Source organism: Pongo pygmaeus, chromosome 18, assembly GCF_028885625.2.
Source record: "Pongo pygmaeus isolate AG05252 chromosome 18, NHGRI_mPonPyg2-v2.0_pri, whole genome shotgun sequence".
In the NCBI taxonomy this organism is placed as follows: Eukaryota; Metazoa; Chordata; class Mammalia; order Primates; family Hominidae; genus Pongo; species Pongo pygmaeus.
Genome location: NC_072391.2, coordinates 53767850 through 53784008, shown reverse-complemented (window position 1 = coordinate 53784008; position 16159 = coordinate 53767850). Strand labels below are relative to the sequence as shown.

The 16159-nt window shown below is 51.5% G+C and overlaps 2 protein-coding genes and 1 pseudogene across 3 annotated transcripts; all 3 read right to left on the bottom strand.

The window, feature by feature from the left end:
- Window positions 1-3053: 3053 nt before the first annotated feature.
- LOC129015328 (putative metallothionein MT1DP) lies at window positions 3054-4266 on the bottom strand (annotated as a pseudogene). The gene is made up of 3 exons (XR_008494535.2): window positions 4239-4266; window positions 3820-3883; window positions 3054-3284 (listed from the first exon to the last, which is right to left on the bottom strand). The product of XR_008494535.2 is annotated as a putative metallothionein MT1DP (transcript).
- Window positions 4267-10901: 6635 nt separating this feature from the next.
- LOC129015326 (metallothionein-1E) lies at window positions 10902-12216 on the bottom strand. The gene is made up of 3 exons (XM_054453068.2): window positions 12134-12216; window positions 11475-11540; window positions 10902-11125 (listed from the first exon to the last, which is right to left on the bottom strand). The coding sequence occupies exons 1-3, from the start codon at window positions 12159-12161 to the stop codon at window positions 11034-11036; spliced, it is 186 nt and encodes a 61-aa protein (XP_054309043.2). The 5' UTR covers window positions 12162-12216; the 3' UTR covers window positions 10902-11033.
- A 1570-nt stretch (window positions 12217-13786) lies between these two features.
- Window positions 13787-15129, bottom strand: LOC129015324 (metallothionein-1E-like). The gene is made up of 3 exons (XM_054453067.2): window positions 15023-15129; window positions 14368-14433; window positions 13787-14020 (listed from the first exon to the last, which is right to left on the bottom strand). The coding sequence occupies exons 1-3, from the start codon at window positions 15048-15050 to the stop codon at window positions 13929-13931; spliced, it is 186 nt and encodes a 61-aa protein (XP_054309042.1). The 5' UTR covers window positions 15051-15129; the 3' UTR covers window positions 13787-13928.
- Between the last annotated feature and the right edge of the window lie 1030 nt (window positions 15130-16159).

Sequence of the window (16159 nt, the reverse complement as noted above, 5' to 3'; positions counted from 1 at the left end):
TTGACTCCTGCTGTCTTTGGCGGTAGGCGGCGTCCCTGCTATAATCCCAGCCCTACTGAATTTCCCGGGGATTGGAGTCCACTCCTGCCCCTGAGCTGTCCGGCAACCCAGCCTTAGGTGGTCACGGTGTCCCCAGCCCAACACCCCGCACCAATGACCTGAGCTTCGCCTCTGTGGGAGTCTGTGTGCTACCCCAGCCTAGTGCTCATGTCCCTAGACAGGACCGAGGCGGGAAGTGCAGCGAGGGAGTTGTGTGCAGAGGACAAGCCTCTCATGTGACCTTTGCCTCTCCTGCATTGCCAGCCAGGTCCTTTGGCCACGTTTGTCTTGTTCACAGCAACAGAGCAGACACACGGCCCTGCCTCCCTCCCTTCCATTCCCCACTCCTGGGAAGGTGATGGGCACATTTGTCCAAGTCCTCTTTTGCTTTAATTTCTTGGGGCTTCCCACAGCCTCGCTGGCCCACCAAGCCCAAGGATGGAGCTTCCCAAAACTTGGAATGTTCCCAAGGGAGGGATCTTTTCCCTTATGGGCTCACCCTTGCATTAAATTAAGAAGCATGAAAAGTGGTTATTACTTTCAGAATTCTTAACTGTTACAGAGCTTTTAGTCTCAGCCAGACCCTATTTAGTCACTTTGTCTATTTGAACCCTCACAGCAACCCTCAAGAGGAATACTCTTTATGACAGCATCTTACTAATCAGATGACAACACAAGGAGATAAGTAATTAGCCCGGGACAGAGGGTAGAAGTGGTGCCGCGGGTCTCAATCCACTCAGCTTTTCAAGGCAAAGAGGTCAATGATGCAACTTCCCTTTGGCCTGACTATGTCTTCAGCACCTCTTTATTGCTTGAAATCTTTAAACAAAAACAAATGTCAAGGTCAATCTGGAGAGCAACAGAAGTGATACAGAGGGATATATATAATTGTATGGCTACCTTCCATGTCTGCAAGGTGAGACTGATTCTTATTTTCAGTAGTGTCAAAGAATTTGCTTTTTCTATAAATACATTAAGGAAATATGATTGTTTAAAAGAAAACGTTATGGAAAATAACAGCACAGGTGTTGGCAGAAATGGCAAGAATCCTTTTGCATCTGTTATGCAGACAGGGACTGTCTTGCTCATGGCTTTATATATGCAGTATGGATCCTTATTTGTGGATGGGTAGGGGTCCCTCTCTGATCCACAGGTCATATGCTCATGTTATTGATGTGAACAACATGGGACATACAGCTAAGCCCACCAGGACTGGCTTATTTGCCTGGAAGTACTAAAATGTCCCTATGCTATGAATAAAGATAATAAAATCATAGCTATTACAGACGACTTGAGACACGCCAAACGCTATATTAAGTTCTCTATATGAATTAACTGATTGGTTCCTACCAGCCAGACCCTGTTATTATGCAAGGGAACAGAGTAGAAGCCTGAACCACAGACAGGTTGTGTCACCCTGGTATAAATGACACACCTGAAATTTACACTCATGCAATATCATTCCTTCAACCACCACCCTATGTCACTATGTCACGTAAAACACAAGGACACGAAAAACCTGGCACAGGGACAGCAGAGGGAAGAGTAATGAGCTGGCAGTCAATCTCTCTTCATAGCTCTTAACCTCCCTGAGCATCAGTGTGCCATCTATCCAGTCAGAGCACAATGGAGTCAACTAACCAAGGGTCCTTCCAGCTAAGAACTGTGACAGGCAGAGCTTAGCATCCACTTACACAATGATCTGCCAGCTCTGGAGAGGGCATGAGGACAGCTGTACCATAAGTTCATCTATACCTGTAGTGCTGAGTTGTGTGACCTTGGGCAGGTTCTTAACTACTCTAGATGACAGTGCTTCTCTGCATAGGCAGCCTCTACACACACTGTCTCTCTGGTTTGTGTGAAGATCAAATGACTTGAAGGGTGGGAAAGGCTTGTTCTCTGTCCAAATGCTGGAGCAGTGTCTTATGCTGGAGAGTTGGTGCAGGAGGTCATCCACATATCCTTAACACCAGATCAGCAAGACTCCAAACCCATTCCCAACTTCCGGTCCACAGTCATGCTTCCAAGGAACTGGCTCTTTCCCAAGGAGCTTGATGGGATCTAACAGGATTCTCTGTCTGGAAAGTCCATGTGGACAAATGGTTATAACAACACTCTTCATTAAGTCCTAGCCAGGTGCTAGGCCACTATCACATTTCACATATCTCCACTATGTAGAGATATAATCTTCTTTCTACAAATGAGTAAATAAAGCCTCAGAGAGGTTAAGCGCCTTGCCCAGTTCGCACAGCCAGTAAGGGATGAAGTGGGCTGTGAACCTGCTTGTGTGACACCAAAATGCCTGCACTTTGCCCAGGCTGCTTTCTCTTCTTGTTTTATTTTAATTTTTTGTTTTACATAGAGAGAGGTTCTTACTATGTTACCCAGGCTGGTCTCAAACTTCCGGCCTCGGGAAATCCTCCTGCCTTGGATTGAGCAGAGCATGATGTGAGCCACTGAAGCGGTGTGAGCCACTGTACCCGGCCAGGCTACCTTCCGAAATCCCCTCTTCACAAAGCACCTTTAGGCCAGCATGATGCTTACTCTTGGGCCATGTGACTCTTCTTCCTCTTTGAATATCAAACAGCAATTCCCTCACCAAATGGCCAGATAACTAACAGTTGCCAGGAAGTACAAGACACCCAGGGCCTTCCTCCTTCCTACTGAACATCACTGCACCTTACAACAGATGTGCAGCGTTAGTATTTTATTTTTCCTGTCATTTTGTTCTTCATGTCTGTTTTGAGATTTCCTTGTTGAATATAAAAAATGAACTTTGTATTTTTATTTTTCATACTTATTCATTCTATTTATCTCACCAAAGCATAGGTCCATGACTGATTCCTGTGCCCTCATATCATCTGGCCCGATGTTCTTACATTTTTAGCTAGGAAAGGGACCTGAGACAGGTGACCCGACTTGCCTTAAGGCACTCAGCATATAGGATGATCCCAGCTCTGCTGGGTCTGAGGTGTCTTATTTAGGACACCCCCTCAAAAACACCAGAGGCAGAATAAGGCCAATAATGTTTATTATCATTCCCACATTTCACTTAAGAAAACAGACATAGGAAATGGGTTAGGTTTGTGTTTTAAAAAAACTAGGTTTGTAGGGGTTGCATTATTTACATCTGGACGCAGGGCTGTCCCAACATCAGGCGCAGCAGCTGCACTTCTCCAATGCCCCTTTGCAGGTGCGGCCCTGGGCACGTTTGGCACAACCCATGGGGCAGTAGGAACAGCAGTCTGGGGAAGAAGGGAAGAGTAAGAGATCACAGCGGGCTTGACCAGGGATCTCCCCGCCCCAACAGAGGCCTGTCTCAAGCTGTGCCTCCAGCCCCAAAAGACGCTTAGTTCAGGATGGCATTGCTCTGTCAGGAGACAACTTCTGGATCTTTGGGGGGAGAGTCTTGCCATGAAAAAGCTACCCACCCTTCCTGTGTCCAGGACAGGGCAGAAGACTCAAGAGGGAGTGACATGCTCTTTGCAGTAAAAGGAAGGACAACCTCCTAGAATAATACACCTAAGTGAGGAAAGTCCTCAAGTATCAGGCCTGTGCTTGGCAGGCTGGTGTGCTCTCTTGGTGTCAGTTTCCCCCTGGTAAGAATAAAGAGTGGGAATTAACCATCTCTAGTGTTCTTCCAGCTGTGATCCTAAGTCATTTGCTGAAGCAAGGGGATGTAGGAAGTTCGTCATTGGTCTGTTCCTGTCTGCGGAGATCTGGAATCCCTCCTCTGACTCTGCCCAGCCCCCAGATTCCCAGGGAAGGCCCCACACTCACTCTTCTTGCAGGAGGTGCATTTGTACTCTGCATTTGCAGGAGCTGGCACAGGTGCAGGAGCCACCTGCAAGGAAGAAAAAGGCAGTGAGGAGTGAGTGTTGTGTGCCTCCCATCCACCTCAGGCAGCTCAATGCTGGACAGAGCACTGGGTCCTAGTTCAGCACACCTTTGGCCTTGAGGGTGACCTGCAGCCGGACAGTTTTCAGCCTCAGTCCTCTCTCAGAAATGGGAGGCAATGGGAAGATGGCAGTGTTCTAAGTGGTGATGAAGGCGCTTGGCGGGGAGAAAGCTCGAGAAGTGCAAAGCAAAGGAATCCACTTTAGGAAGAGCTCAAAATGCACCTGCCTCCTGCCGCAGGGATGTTCTATTCTGTGGTATGAAAATGAAGATCCTAAGACCCGAAACCAGGCATCCCTTACCGGTGGCGCAGGAGCAGCTGAGGTCCATTTGGAGATCAGGTGAGGCTGGAGTTCCTAAGCCAGAGGCGAAAAAACAGGCAGGCCGGTGGGAGGCGGAACAGAGCCCAGGAGCAGGCCGCCTGACTTTACAGTCAGGGCAGGGTGCTGGGTGCAGAGGCCCCGCCCCAGGTCTCGCATCCGCCCAGCGCAGTGTCAGCGCCGCCCTGGGTTCAGGGCCGGGCTGTGCCCACCAGGCGGGCCGGGCGCAGGATCCTCCTTAACGTGGCTGGTGCGCACCCCGGGGGCGGCCCTTTGGCCGCCTCCGCTCACGCTCGCTTTGGAGGGGCTGTGCTCCTGGCGGTATGCGGCGTCCCTGCTATAATCCTGGCCTTCCCGAATTTCCCGGAGATTGCACTCCATTCCTGCCCTGGGCCGTCCGGGAAGCCAGCTTCGGGTGGTCGCGGTATCTCCACCCCCGCACCCCGCACCAGTGACCTGAGCTTCGCCTCTGTGGGAGTCCATGTGCTACCGCAGCCTAGTGCTCACGTCCCTAGATAGGACCGAGGCGGGAATCGCAGCGAGGGAGTTGTGTGCAGAGGACCAGCCTCCCATGTGAACTTCTACCCACCTGCATAGTCACCCAGGTCCTTTGGCCTCATTTGTCCTCTTCACAGCAACAGGCGGGACACGGGGCCCTGCCTCCCTCCCTTCCATTCTCCACTCCCGAGGGGGCGATGGGCATATTTGTTTAAGTCCTCTTTTGCTTTAACTTCTTTTGGGCTTCCCACAGCCTAGCTGGCCCACCAGGACTAAGGACATCCAAAGCTTGGGGCGTCACCAAGGGAGGGATCTTTTCCCTGATGGGTGACCCTGCATTAAATTAAGAAGCATGAAAAGTGCTTATTTCACTTTTAGAATTCCTGACTATTGCAGAGCTTTTGGTCTCGGCCAGACCCTGTTTAGTCACTTTGGCTATTTGAACCCTCTCAGCAACCCTCGAGGGGAATATTTTTTATGACAGCATCTTACTAATCAGACAACGACAACACAAGGAGATAAGTAACTAGCCCAGGACAGAGGGTGCAAGTGCTGAGGTAGAATAGGTTCTGGAGGCAGTGAACCTACGGCTAATTCACAGTCTTTCTAGAACTAAACCAAAAGGAAAACCCCAACTTTCCACACCCAAGTAACAAAAGGACAAGAGACTACTTCATTTGCAACCCCTCCCCACTTTGTCTGCATGGCAGGTGAGAAATTGAAAGTACCTCTGATTTGTCCCTTATGGCAACCAATTGGGCTAGTCTTGGGCTACATCTTCATTTGCACAGGAGTGACTTTGTAACTTCACTTCAGCTTCTAATTGGTTGCTTTCTGCAATCAGTCAGACTGATAGCGGACCACTACTTCATGTACATAGGGTGTACACTAAGTAACCAATAAGAAACCTCTAGAGGATATTTAAACTATAGAAAATTCTATAACCAGGCCCTTGAGCCGCTTGCTGGGGCCAGCTCCCACCCTGTGCAGTATACTTTTGTTTTCAATAAATCTCTGCTTTTGTTGCTTCATCTCTCCCTTACTTTGTACATTTTGTCAAATTCTTTGTTCAAGGTACTAAGAACCTGGACACGCTGCACCAGTAACAGTGGTACTGTGGGTCTCAATCCAGTCAGCTTTTCAAAGGAAAGAGGTCAAGGGCAAACTTTCCCTTTGGCCTGGGTATGTCTTCAGCACCTCTTTACTGCTTGAAATCTTTAAACATAAACAAACGTCCAGGTCAATTCTGGAAGTGACAGAAGGGATATATATGTAATTTTATGGCTACCTTCCATATCTGCAAGTGTGACTGATTCTTTTTCTCAGTAGTGTCAAGGAGTTTGCTTTTCCTATAAATATATTAAAGAAATATGATTACTTAAGAGAAAATGTTAATGAAAATAACAGCGCAGGTGATAGCAGAAATGGCAGGAATCCTTTTGCATCTGTTATGCAGACAGGGACTGTCTTGCTCGTGGCTTTATATATCCAATATGGATCCTTATTTGTGGACTAGTGGAGGACCGTCTGTGGGCCACAGGTCACGTGCTCCTGTTATTGATGAGAACAACATGGGACACACAGCTAAGCCCACCAGGCCTGGCTTATTTGTCTAGAGGTAGAAAAATATCCCTATGCTATTAATAAAGATTAAAATCAAAGCTATTACAGACTAGTCAACACAAGCCAGGCACCATTTTAAGTTCTTCACATGTTTTAAGTGATTTGCTCCTACCAGCAGGCTCTATTATTATGTCAATTCACAGTTGAGGAGACTGAGCCACGGAGAGGTTGTGTCACTCACATGTAAGTGATGCAGCTGGGATTTGCACTCATGCATGCTGACTGCATCACGGTGCCCTCAACAACCACCCTATGCCACTGTGTCATGTAAAACCCAAGGACACTGAAAATCTGGCACAGAGACAGCAGTGGGAAGGACACTGAGCTAGCAGTCAATCCCTCTGCATAGCTTTGTGACCTCTCAGCCTCAACATGCCATCTCACCCATCAGAGGCACAGCTGCACTAACTAACCAAGGTCCCTTCTAGCTCTGAATTGTGACAGACAGTTCTACAAAGGAGGAAATGGAGGCTCAGAGAGGTTGAGCAACCTGCCTAGGTCTCACAGCCAGTAGGTGGTGAAGTGGGCAGTTAAACAAGACTGCCCTGACCCTGAAACCCATGCTCTTTGCACAGCCTGCCTTCTGGAACCCTCTCTTCAAAAGGGGCACCTGCAGGCCAGCATGGTCCTGATTCCCGGCCTGCTTGACCCCTTTTCTTCTTTGAACATCAAGTAGCAATTCCCACAACAAATAGCCAGAGGAACTAATTGCTGCCATTAATTACAAGTTACCTGGGGCCCCCTACTCCTTCCTAGTGAACACCACCACACTTTAGAAACTGCATAATATGCCATCATCTCTGCATAGGCGGACTCAAAGTACTTCATCTGGAACTAATCCTTCTCTGTACTCCATCTTGCTGGGAGGATCCTGGGTAATTTCCTCCACTCCCCCAGTCACTTTGCTTGCCTGAATTAACCAAGGGCTGGAATTGAAGGAGGAACGGATTTCAGCCTGACCTAGGGAGAAACTTCCGAAGATTCAGAGTCAAGTCACAACATGGAACTCTCAGAGATACCAAGAGTCACATCAGTGACCCTGGACAGGCCAAGACTGATGGTTCCAGGTGGGGATGTCCTGGCTGGTGCTGTTGAAGGTGTGTGACCCACATACTGGGGCCAGTCTGTGAACTGTTTCCAGTCTGAAATATACATCCTAGAACAAATGTGTAGTGTAATTTTATTTTTCCTATTTTGTCTTCCATATATTTATTGAAATTGTCCTGTTCAATATAAAAAATGGATTTGGTGTTTTTTTCTTTTTGTCATACTAATAGATTTTATCTTACCAAAGCTTAAGTCTGTGACAGATTCCTGTGGCATTATATCATCTGTCATCACTCTCTTACATTTTTAAGAAACTGACCTGAGGCAGGTACCTAATTTGCCTTAAGGCACTCAGTGTGTAAGATAATAGGACAAGGTCCCAGCACCCAGGTCTCTGGACTCTCAATGCAATCCACCATCCCAGCTCTGTTAGATATGGGGTCCCTTATTTCCAAGGCACACAAAGAAAAGCAGAGCCAGCATTAAGTCAACAACTTTTACTATCATTCACATATTTCATTAAAAAAATACAGTAAATGGGTCAGGGTTGTATGGAAAAAAATTCCAAGTTTGTGCAGGTCACTCTTTCTACATCTTCGAGGAGGGCTGTCCCGACATCAGGCACAGCAGCTGCACTTCTCTGATGCCCCTTTGCAGATGCAGCCCTGGGCACACTTGGCACAGCTCACAGGGCAGAAGGAGCAGCAGCCTGGGGAAGAAGGGAGAGTGAGAGGTTAGACCAGACTTGACCAGGGACTTCCCTGCCCCCAAAGAAGCCTGGCCCAAGCTCTGTCCCCAGCCCCAGAGGACACTTAGTTCAGGATGGCATGCACTGTTGGAGATGGGAGATAAGTGGTGGATCTTTCGAGTGAGGGTCTTCTGTGAAAAGCTTATCTCCATCTGAGCCCCAGACCTGACAGAAGGCTGGAGAGGCAGTGACTGGGGTTATCAAGTACAAAGGAAGGCTGGCTCCCCAGAACCATACACTTAGGTGAGGAAAGTCCTTAGGTGTCCTGTCTGTGCTTGGCAGGCTGGTGCACTCTCTTGGCCTCAGTTTGTCTATTTTAAGAATGAAACGGGAATCCATCATATCTAAAGATCTGGCTCTGACCCTGAATCAGTTGCTGGGGAAGGGGATGTGGGGAATTGATCACTGGCCTACTCCTCCATGCCCAGCTCTGGATTCCTGCCTCTGACTTGGCTCAGCCCCAGATTCCTGGAGATGGCCTCACACTCACTCTTCTTGCAGGAGGTGCATTTGCACTCTTTGCACTTGCAGAAGCCAGCGCAGGTGCAGGAGCCACCTGCAAGGAAGAGAAAAAGGCAGTGAATTTGATACAGAAGATAACAGCTGTTGGTCAACAAATGCTCCCAGCTGAGTGCATTGCCAGGCCTGATAGATAGCTCCTGTCCGACTCAGGGTACCATGAAGCCTCATCTTACTTCTATCTGTAGAGGCTAGGATGGGCTTTATGTCCTTAATCCTGAAAAACCAATAACCCCTGTCTCCCATCCACCCCAGGAACTGCACAGAGTACTGGGGCTCAGCCTAGCAGCCCCCAACTACCTGGGTGACATGGAGCAGGAGAATTATGAGCCTGAGTCCTCTCGCCTCTGAAATGGGAGGTATTAGAATAGGAATGTTCTAGGGGTGATGAAGGCTCTGAGTGGAAAATCACTAAATCAATGAAATAAATGACTCCACTTAGCTAGAACTCAAAAAACACCTCTACTCCTAGGGACATCTATCCTGTGGCGGGGAAATAGGTATCCTAAGGACCAGAAACCTAGCATCCCTTACCAGTGGCGCAGGAGCAATTGGGGTCCGTTTCGAGCCGCGGTGAGATTGGAGATCCCAAGCAAGAAGTTGAGAGGCTATAAGAGGCACGTGGAAGGCCTGGTAGGGCCCAGCAGCCAGCGGCTGCTTTTATGGTCAGGGGAAAGAGGGCCAGACGCAAAGGCCTCGCCCCGCGCCTGCGCTCGCCCCGCTGAGTTCGCCCCGCCCGAGGTGATGACCTGGACTGGGCTTTGCGCGCAGAAAGGCAAGGCGCACAGTCCACTGAGCTCCCCTGGGTGCGGACCACGGGACCATCCCCTCCCCGCTTTGGCGCCCGCTAACGCGGGAGTGAGTTTACGCCCAGGGTACGGGGCGTCCCCGAGGTCCCGGTCGCCTTTCCCAGTTTCCCTGAAGTTGCCTTCCACCCTAGTCCCCGCGCGTTCCAGGAACCCAGCCTTGGCGTTTCGGTCGTCTCCACCCCACCCCTTTCACGGTTTTCAGCTCGGCCTGTCCCGAAGTCTGAGTGCAGCGACAGCCTCCTGCTCCTGTCCCCGGATCGGCGTAGTGCAAGTGGGGAGCGTGCGGTAGCGAGCGAGTTGTGTGCGGAGCACCCGCCACCGATGTGATTTTCGTTTCTCCTCGCTGTCGCCTTGCCTGTCCCTGTCCACACCTAGGTCCCTCGGACCCGCTCCTCCGTACACAGCAACACGGGGAACACGGGTCGGCCTCTCACTCCCTTCCATTCTCCTCGCCTGAGAGGATGTGGGGGCACATTTATCCAGGTCCTCCTTTGCAAATAAATCTCCATGCTCCCCACAGCCTAGCCGGCCACCACAATACCGGTTGGCAGTTCTGGACATGTGGGACATCCCCAAAAAGGAGATGACTTCATGTAATGTGCTGACCCTGCTTTAAACTAAAAAGCAAGATAGGGGAGGTGGCGGGAAGCTGCAGTCCAAGCTACTTAGGAGGCTGAGGCGGGAGGATCACTTGAGCCCAGGACTTCGAGTCCTGCCTAGTCCACATAGCAAGTCAACGTCTCTAAAAAAATACAATTAAAAAGCGAGACATCCAGTTATTTCTCTTCAGTATACCTGACTATTGCATAACATTGAGTCTATACCTGTCCCTTTCTAATCACTTTCATTCACAGCCACCACTGGAGTGACCTACCAGAGGAAGAACTCACTCTTCACCATGGGATGGCACCAAGCCATTCTTTAGGGATCTGTCCTCATGACCCCAAAAGCTCCCATTAGGTCCCACCTGCAATAGTGGAGGACACATTTCAACATGAGATTTGGCAGTGACAAAATATCAAAATCATAGCACCCATGTAGGATTCAAGAGACTAAGAAGTTGGGTTCCAGCACTATAGCCACTTTTAAGCCTAAAATCCAATGTGGATCTCAAGTTGTGGAGGAAAATCAGAAAATAAAAATAAGGGATGAAGTTTCTGTGCCACGTTTGGCATGAGACTGGAAGTGATCACGTATGGTCCCCACCCATATGGTGTGGCAAAGTGCAATACCATTTTACAGAAGTGTAAACTCAGTGAGGTAACCTGGCTGGCCTGAAAGTGTTCACACGATTAGTGACTCACATTTCCATCCAGAGCCTGGTCTCTAAGCTTGCGGTTTAACCTCCACCCCAGTCCATTTTTTCCAAGGCACACAAAGAAGACCAGACTAAGATTCAAGTCAAAATTGTTTTATTGTCATTCACATATTTAATATGAAAAGAAATGCAGCAAATGGCTCAGGGTTGTATTAAAAAAAATCCAGGTTGTGCTGGTTGCTCTATTAACATCTGGGAGAAGAGCTGTTCCCACATCAGGCACAGCAGCTGCACTTCTCCGACGCCCCTTTGCAGACGCAGCCCTGGGCACACTTGGCACAGCCCACGGGGCAGCAGGAGCAGCAGCCTGGGGAAGAAGAGGAGAGTGAGAGGTGGCAGTAGACTTCCCCAGGCACCTGCCTGGCCCAATAGCAAGCCTGGCTCCAGCTAACAGACGCCAGACCCAGAGGATGCTTTTTTCGTCTGGCACAGCTCTGCTTTGAAACCATAGATGGTGCAGTTGGGGTTTGCATCCCAAGAGAAAAATGCTTCCCTGCCCCATCTGAACTCAGGGCAGAGAGCCTGGAGAGGGAATGAAATGGGCAATGAGGGCAAAGAAAGCCCAGTTCCCCAGAAGGATGCACTCAGGGCCAGCCTTGAGTTCCCTCCCAACCTTAGCCACAGCCCCAGATTCCTAGAGATGGCCCCGCACTCACTCTTCTTGCAGGAGGTGCATTTGCACTCTTTGCACTTGCAGGAGCCGGCGCAGGCGCAGGAGACACCTGCAAGGAAGAGGAAAACGCAGTGGGCAGTGAGTGAGATGAAGAGGGTACAGCAGTGGGTCAATGAGTCTCCAGCGCCTCCTCCTCCGTGCAGGGCCAGCCCTCAGAGCTTCTTTCCCACTCAGGACAGAGGAACAGAAGCCCCATGTCCTCTCCACTCACGCTGGGAAGGGCAAGCACACTCCTGTTTCACCTCATCAGGAAGGTCCCAGGTGCACACCCAACCCAGGAATACTGAGATTGCCAGCCAGAACCTTCTGTCCTGAACCCTGAAGACTCAATGTCTCTAGCCCCTGGTCGACCCTGATTGCTCAGAGCCTGGAGGAGAACACTGGGGCCCAGCCAGCAGGACCCTGACCAACTGGGTGATGTGGGGCAGGACTGCCTTGAGCCTCAGTATCCTTAACTCTGACTTAGAGGCCCAGGAGGGAGGGCAGTGCTCTCAGGGGCGCGATCAGGAAGAAAGCACCCCAAGGAAGTAAAGGAGTCCCCTTCCGCTCAGAACTTAAAATGCGACCTCCTCAAACCCAGAGACCCTCAGTACTGGGGCTGGGAAATGGGAATCCCAGGGCGCAGAATCGGGCTTCTCTTACCGGTGATGCAGGAGCAGTTGGGGTCCATTTCGAGCTGCGGTAAGGCTGCAGATCTCCAGTGATAAACGGAGAGGCTGCAAGGTGCACCCGGAGGGCGTGGTGGAGCGCCACAGCCTGCGGCTGCTTTTCTACTCAAGGGAGGGGGCCCGGCGCAGAGGCCCTCCCCTGCGCTTGCACCCGCCCCGCTGGGTTCGCACCGCCCGGGGTCCTAAGCTGGGCTGTGCGCAGCAGGAGGGCCGGGGGCAGCATCCCCTGAGCTCCACTCGGGGCGCGCCGCGCGACCGCCCCTTCGGCGCCAGTTCGCGCGGAAGGGACTGTGCGCCCGGTGGTACGCGGTGTCCCCGAGGTCCCGGCCGCCTTTCCCAGTTTCCCCGAAGTTGCCTTCCACCCTCCTCCCCGCGCGTTCCGGAACCCCAGCCTTGGCGTCCCGGGCGTCTCCACTCCACCCCTCGCCCCGCAGTTTTCAGCTGGGCCTGTCCCACAGTCTGGGTGCAGCCCTCCTGCTCCTGTCCCCGGATCGGCTGAATGCGGAGCAGGGAGCTTGCGGTAGCGAGCGAGTTGTGTGCAGAGCACCCGCCATCGATGTGGCTTTCGTTTCTCCTCGTCCCTTGCCTTGCCTGTCCCTGTCCCTAGGTCCCTCAGACCCGCTCCTCCGTACACAGCAACACGGGGAACACTGGTCGGCCTCTCTCTCCCGTCCATTCTCTTCACCTGAGAGGATGTGGGGGCACATTTGTCTAGGTCCTCCTTTGCAGATAAATCTCCATGCTCCCCACAGCCTAGCCGGCCACCACAATACCGGTTGGCAGTTCTGGACATGTGGGATATCCCCAAAAAGGAGATGACTTCATGTGATGTGCTGATCCAGCTTTAAATTAAAAAGCAAGATGGGTGAGGTGGCGGGAAGCTGTAGTCCAAGCTATTTAGGAGGCTGAGGCGGGAGGATCACTTGAGCCCAGGACTTCCAGTCCTGCCTAGTTAACATAACAAGTCAACGTCTCTAAAAAAAAAAATAAATAAATAAAAAGCAAGACATCTAGTTATTTCTCTTCAGTATACCTGACTATTGCATAAAATGGAGTCTATACTTCCCCTTTCTAATCACTTTCATTCACAGCCACCACTGGAGTGACCTACCAGAGGAAGAACTCAATCTTCACCATGGGATGGCACTAAGCCATTCTTTAGGGATCTGTCCTCATGACCCCGAAAGCTCCCACTAGGCTCCTCCTGCAATAGTGGAGGACACATTTCAACATGAGATTTGGCAGTGACAAAATATCAAAATCATAGCACCCATGTAGGATTCAAGAAACTAAGAAGTTGGGTTCCAGCACTATAGCCACTTTTAAGCCTAAAATCCAATGTGGATCTCAAGTTGTGGAGGAAAATCAGAAAATAAAAATAAGGGATGAAGTTTCTGTGCCACGTTTGGCATGAGACTGGAAGTGATCATGTATGGTCCCCACCCATATGGTGTGGCAAAGTGCAATACCATTTTACAGAAGTGTAAACTCAGTGAGGTAACCTGGCTGGCCTGAAAGTGTTCACATTATTAGTGACTCACATTTCCATGCAGAGCCTGGTCTCTAAGCTAGTGGTTTAACCCCCAACCAGTCCATTTTTTCCAAGGCACACAAAGAAGACCAGACTAAGATTCAAGTCAAAATTGTTTTATTGTCATTCACATATTTAATATGAAAAGAAATGCAGCAAATGGCTCAGGGTTGTATTAAAAAAAAAACAGGTTGTGCAAGTTGTTCTATTAACATCTGGGAGAAGAGCTGTTCCCACATCAGGCACAGCAGCTGCACTTCTCCGACGCCCCTTTGCAGACGCAGCCCTGGGCACACTTGGCACAGCCCACGGGGCAGCAGGAGCAGCAGCCTGGGGAAGAAGGGGAGAGTGAGAGGCGGCAGTAGACCTCACCAGGCACCTCCCTGCTCTAATAGCAAGCCTGGCTCCAGCACAGACGCCAGACCCAGAGGATGCTTTTTTCGTCTGGCACAGCTCTGTTCTGAAACCATAGATAGTACAGTTGGGGTTTGTATCCCAAGAGAAAAATGCTTCCCTGCCCCGTCTGAACTGAGCGCAGAAAGCCTGGAGAGGGAATGACACGGGTAATGAGGGCAAAGAAATCCCAGTTCCCCAGAAGGATGCACTCAGGGCCAGCCTTGAGTTCCCTCCCAACCTTAGCCAAAGCCCCAGATTCCTGGAGATGGCCCCGCACTCACTCTTCTTGCAGGAGGTGCATTTGCACTCTTTGCACTTGCAGGAGCCGGCGCAGGCGCAGGAGACACCTGCAAGGAAGAGAAAAACGCAGTGGGCAGTGAGATGAAGACGGTACAGCAGTGGGTCAATGAATCTGCAGTGCCCCCTCCTCTGTGCAGGGCCAGCCCTTAGAGCTCCTTTCCCACTCAGGACAGAGGAACAGAAGTCCCATGTCCTCTCCACTCACGCTGGGAAGGGCAAGCACCCTCCTGTTTCACCCCACCAGGAAGGTCCCAGGTGCACACCCAACCCAGGAATACTGAGATTGCCAGCCAGAACCTTCTGTCCTGAACCCTGAAGACTCAAGGTCTCTAGCTCCCCATCTACCCTGATTGCTCAGAGCCTGGAGGAGAACACTGGGGCCCAGCCAGCAGGACCCTGAGCAACTGGGTGATGTGGGGCAGGACTGCCTTGAGCCTCAGCATCCTTAACTCTGATTCAGAGGCCCAGGAGGGAGGGCAGTGCTCTCAGGGGCGCGATCAGGAAGAAAGCACCCCAAGGAAGTAAAGGAGTCCCCTTCCGCTCAGAACTTAAAATGCGACCTCCTCAAACCCAGAGACCCTCAGTACTGGGGCTGGGAAATGGGAATCCCAGGGCGCAGAATCGGGCTTCTCTTACCAGTGGTGCAGGAGCAGTTGGGGTCCATTTCGAGCCGCGATAAGGCCGGAGATCTCAAGCGATAAATGGAGAGACCTCAAGGCGCACGTGAACGGCGTGGTGGAGCGCCACAGCCTGAGGCTGCTTTTCTACTCAAGGGAGGGGGCCGGGAGCAGAGGCCCTGCCCCGCGCTTGCACCCGCCCCGCTGTGTTCGAGCCGCCAGCGGTCCTGGGCTGGGCTGTGCGCAGCAGAAGGGCCGGGGGCACCAATCCCTGAGCTCCACTCGGGGCGCGCCACTGGACCGCCGTTCTGGCGCCGTTCGCGCTTGAGGGGCAGTGCGCCCGGCGGTATGCGGTGTCCCCGAGGTCTCGGCCGCCTTTCCCAGTTTCGCCGAAATTGCCTTCCACCCTCCTCCCCGCGCGTTCCGGGACCCCAGCCTTGGTGTAGCGGGCGTCTCCACCCCACCCCTCGCCCCGCCGTTTTCAGCTCGGCCTGTCCCGGAGTCCCGGTGCAGCCCTCCTGCTCCTATCCCCGGATCGGCTGAGTGTGGAGCGGGGAGCGTGCGGTAGCGAGCGAGTTGTGTGCAGAGCACCCGCCACCGATGTGGCTTTCGTTTCTCCTTGTCTCCTGCCTTGCCTGTCCCTGTCCACACCTAGGTCCCTCAGACCCGCTCCTCCGTACACAGCAACACGGGGAACACGGGGCGTCCTCTCTCTCCCGTCCATTCTCCTCGCCTGAGAGGATGTGGGGGCACATTTGTCCAGGTCCTCCTTTGCAGATAAATCTCCATGCTCCCCACAGCCTAGCCGGCCACCCCACTACCGTCTGGCAGTTCTGGACCTGTGGGATGTCCCCAAAGAGAGATGAGTTCAGATGATATGCAGACCCTGCTTTAAATTAAAAGGCAAGGTGGGAAATTAGCTGGGCGTGCTAGCGGGCACCTGTAGTCCCAGCCTCCGGTGGCTGAAGCAGAAGAATGGCATGAACGTGGGAGGCGGAGCTTGCCCTGAGCGGAAACCGCGCCACTGCACTCCAGCCTGGGCGACAGAGCGAGACTCGGTCTCAAAAAAACAAAAAAACAAAAAAACCAAAAAAAACAAACAAAAAAAAAAAGAAAAAAGAAAAGAAAAAGAAAAAAAGCAAGGTGGGGAAGGTGG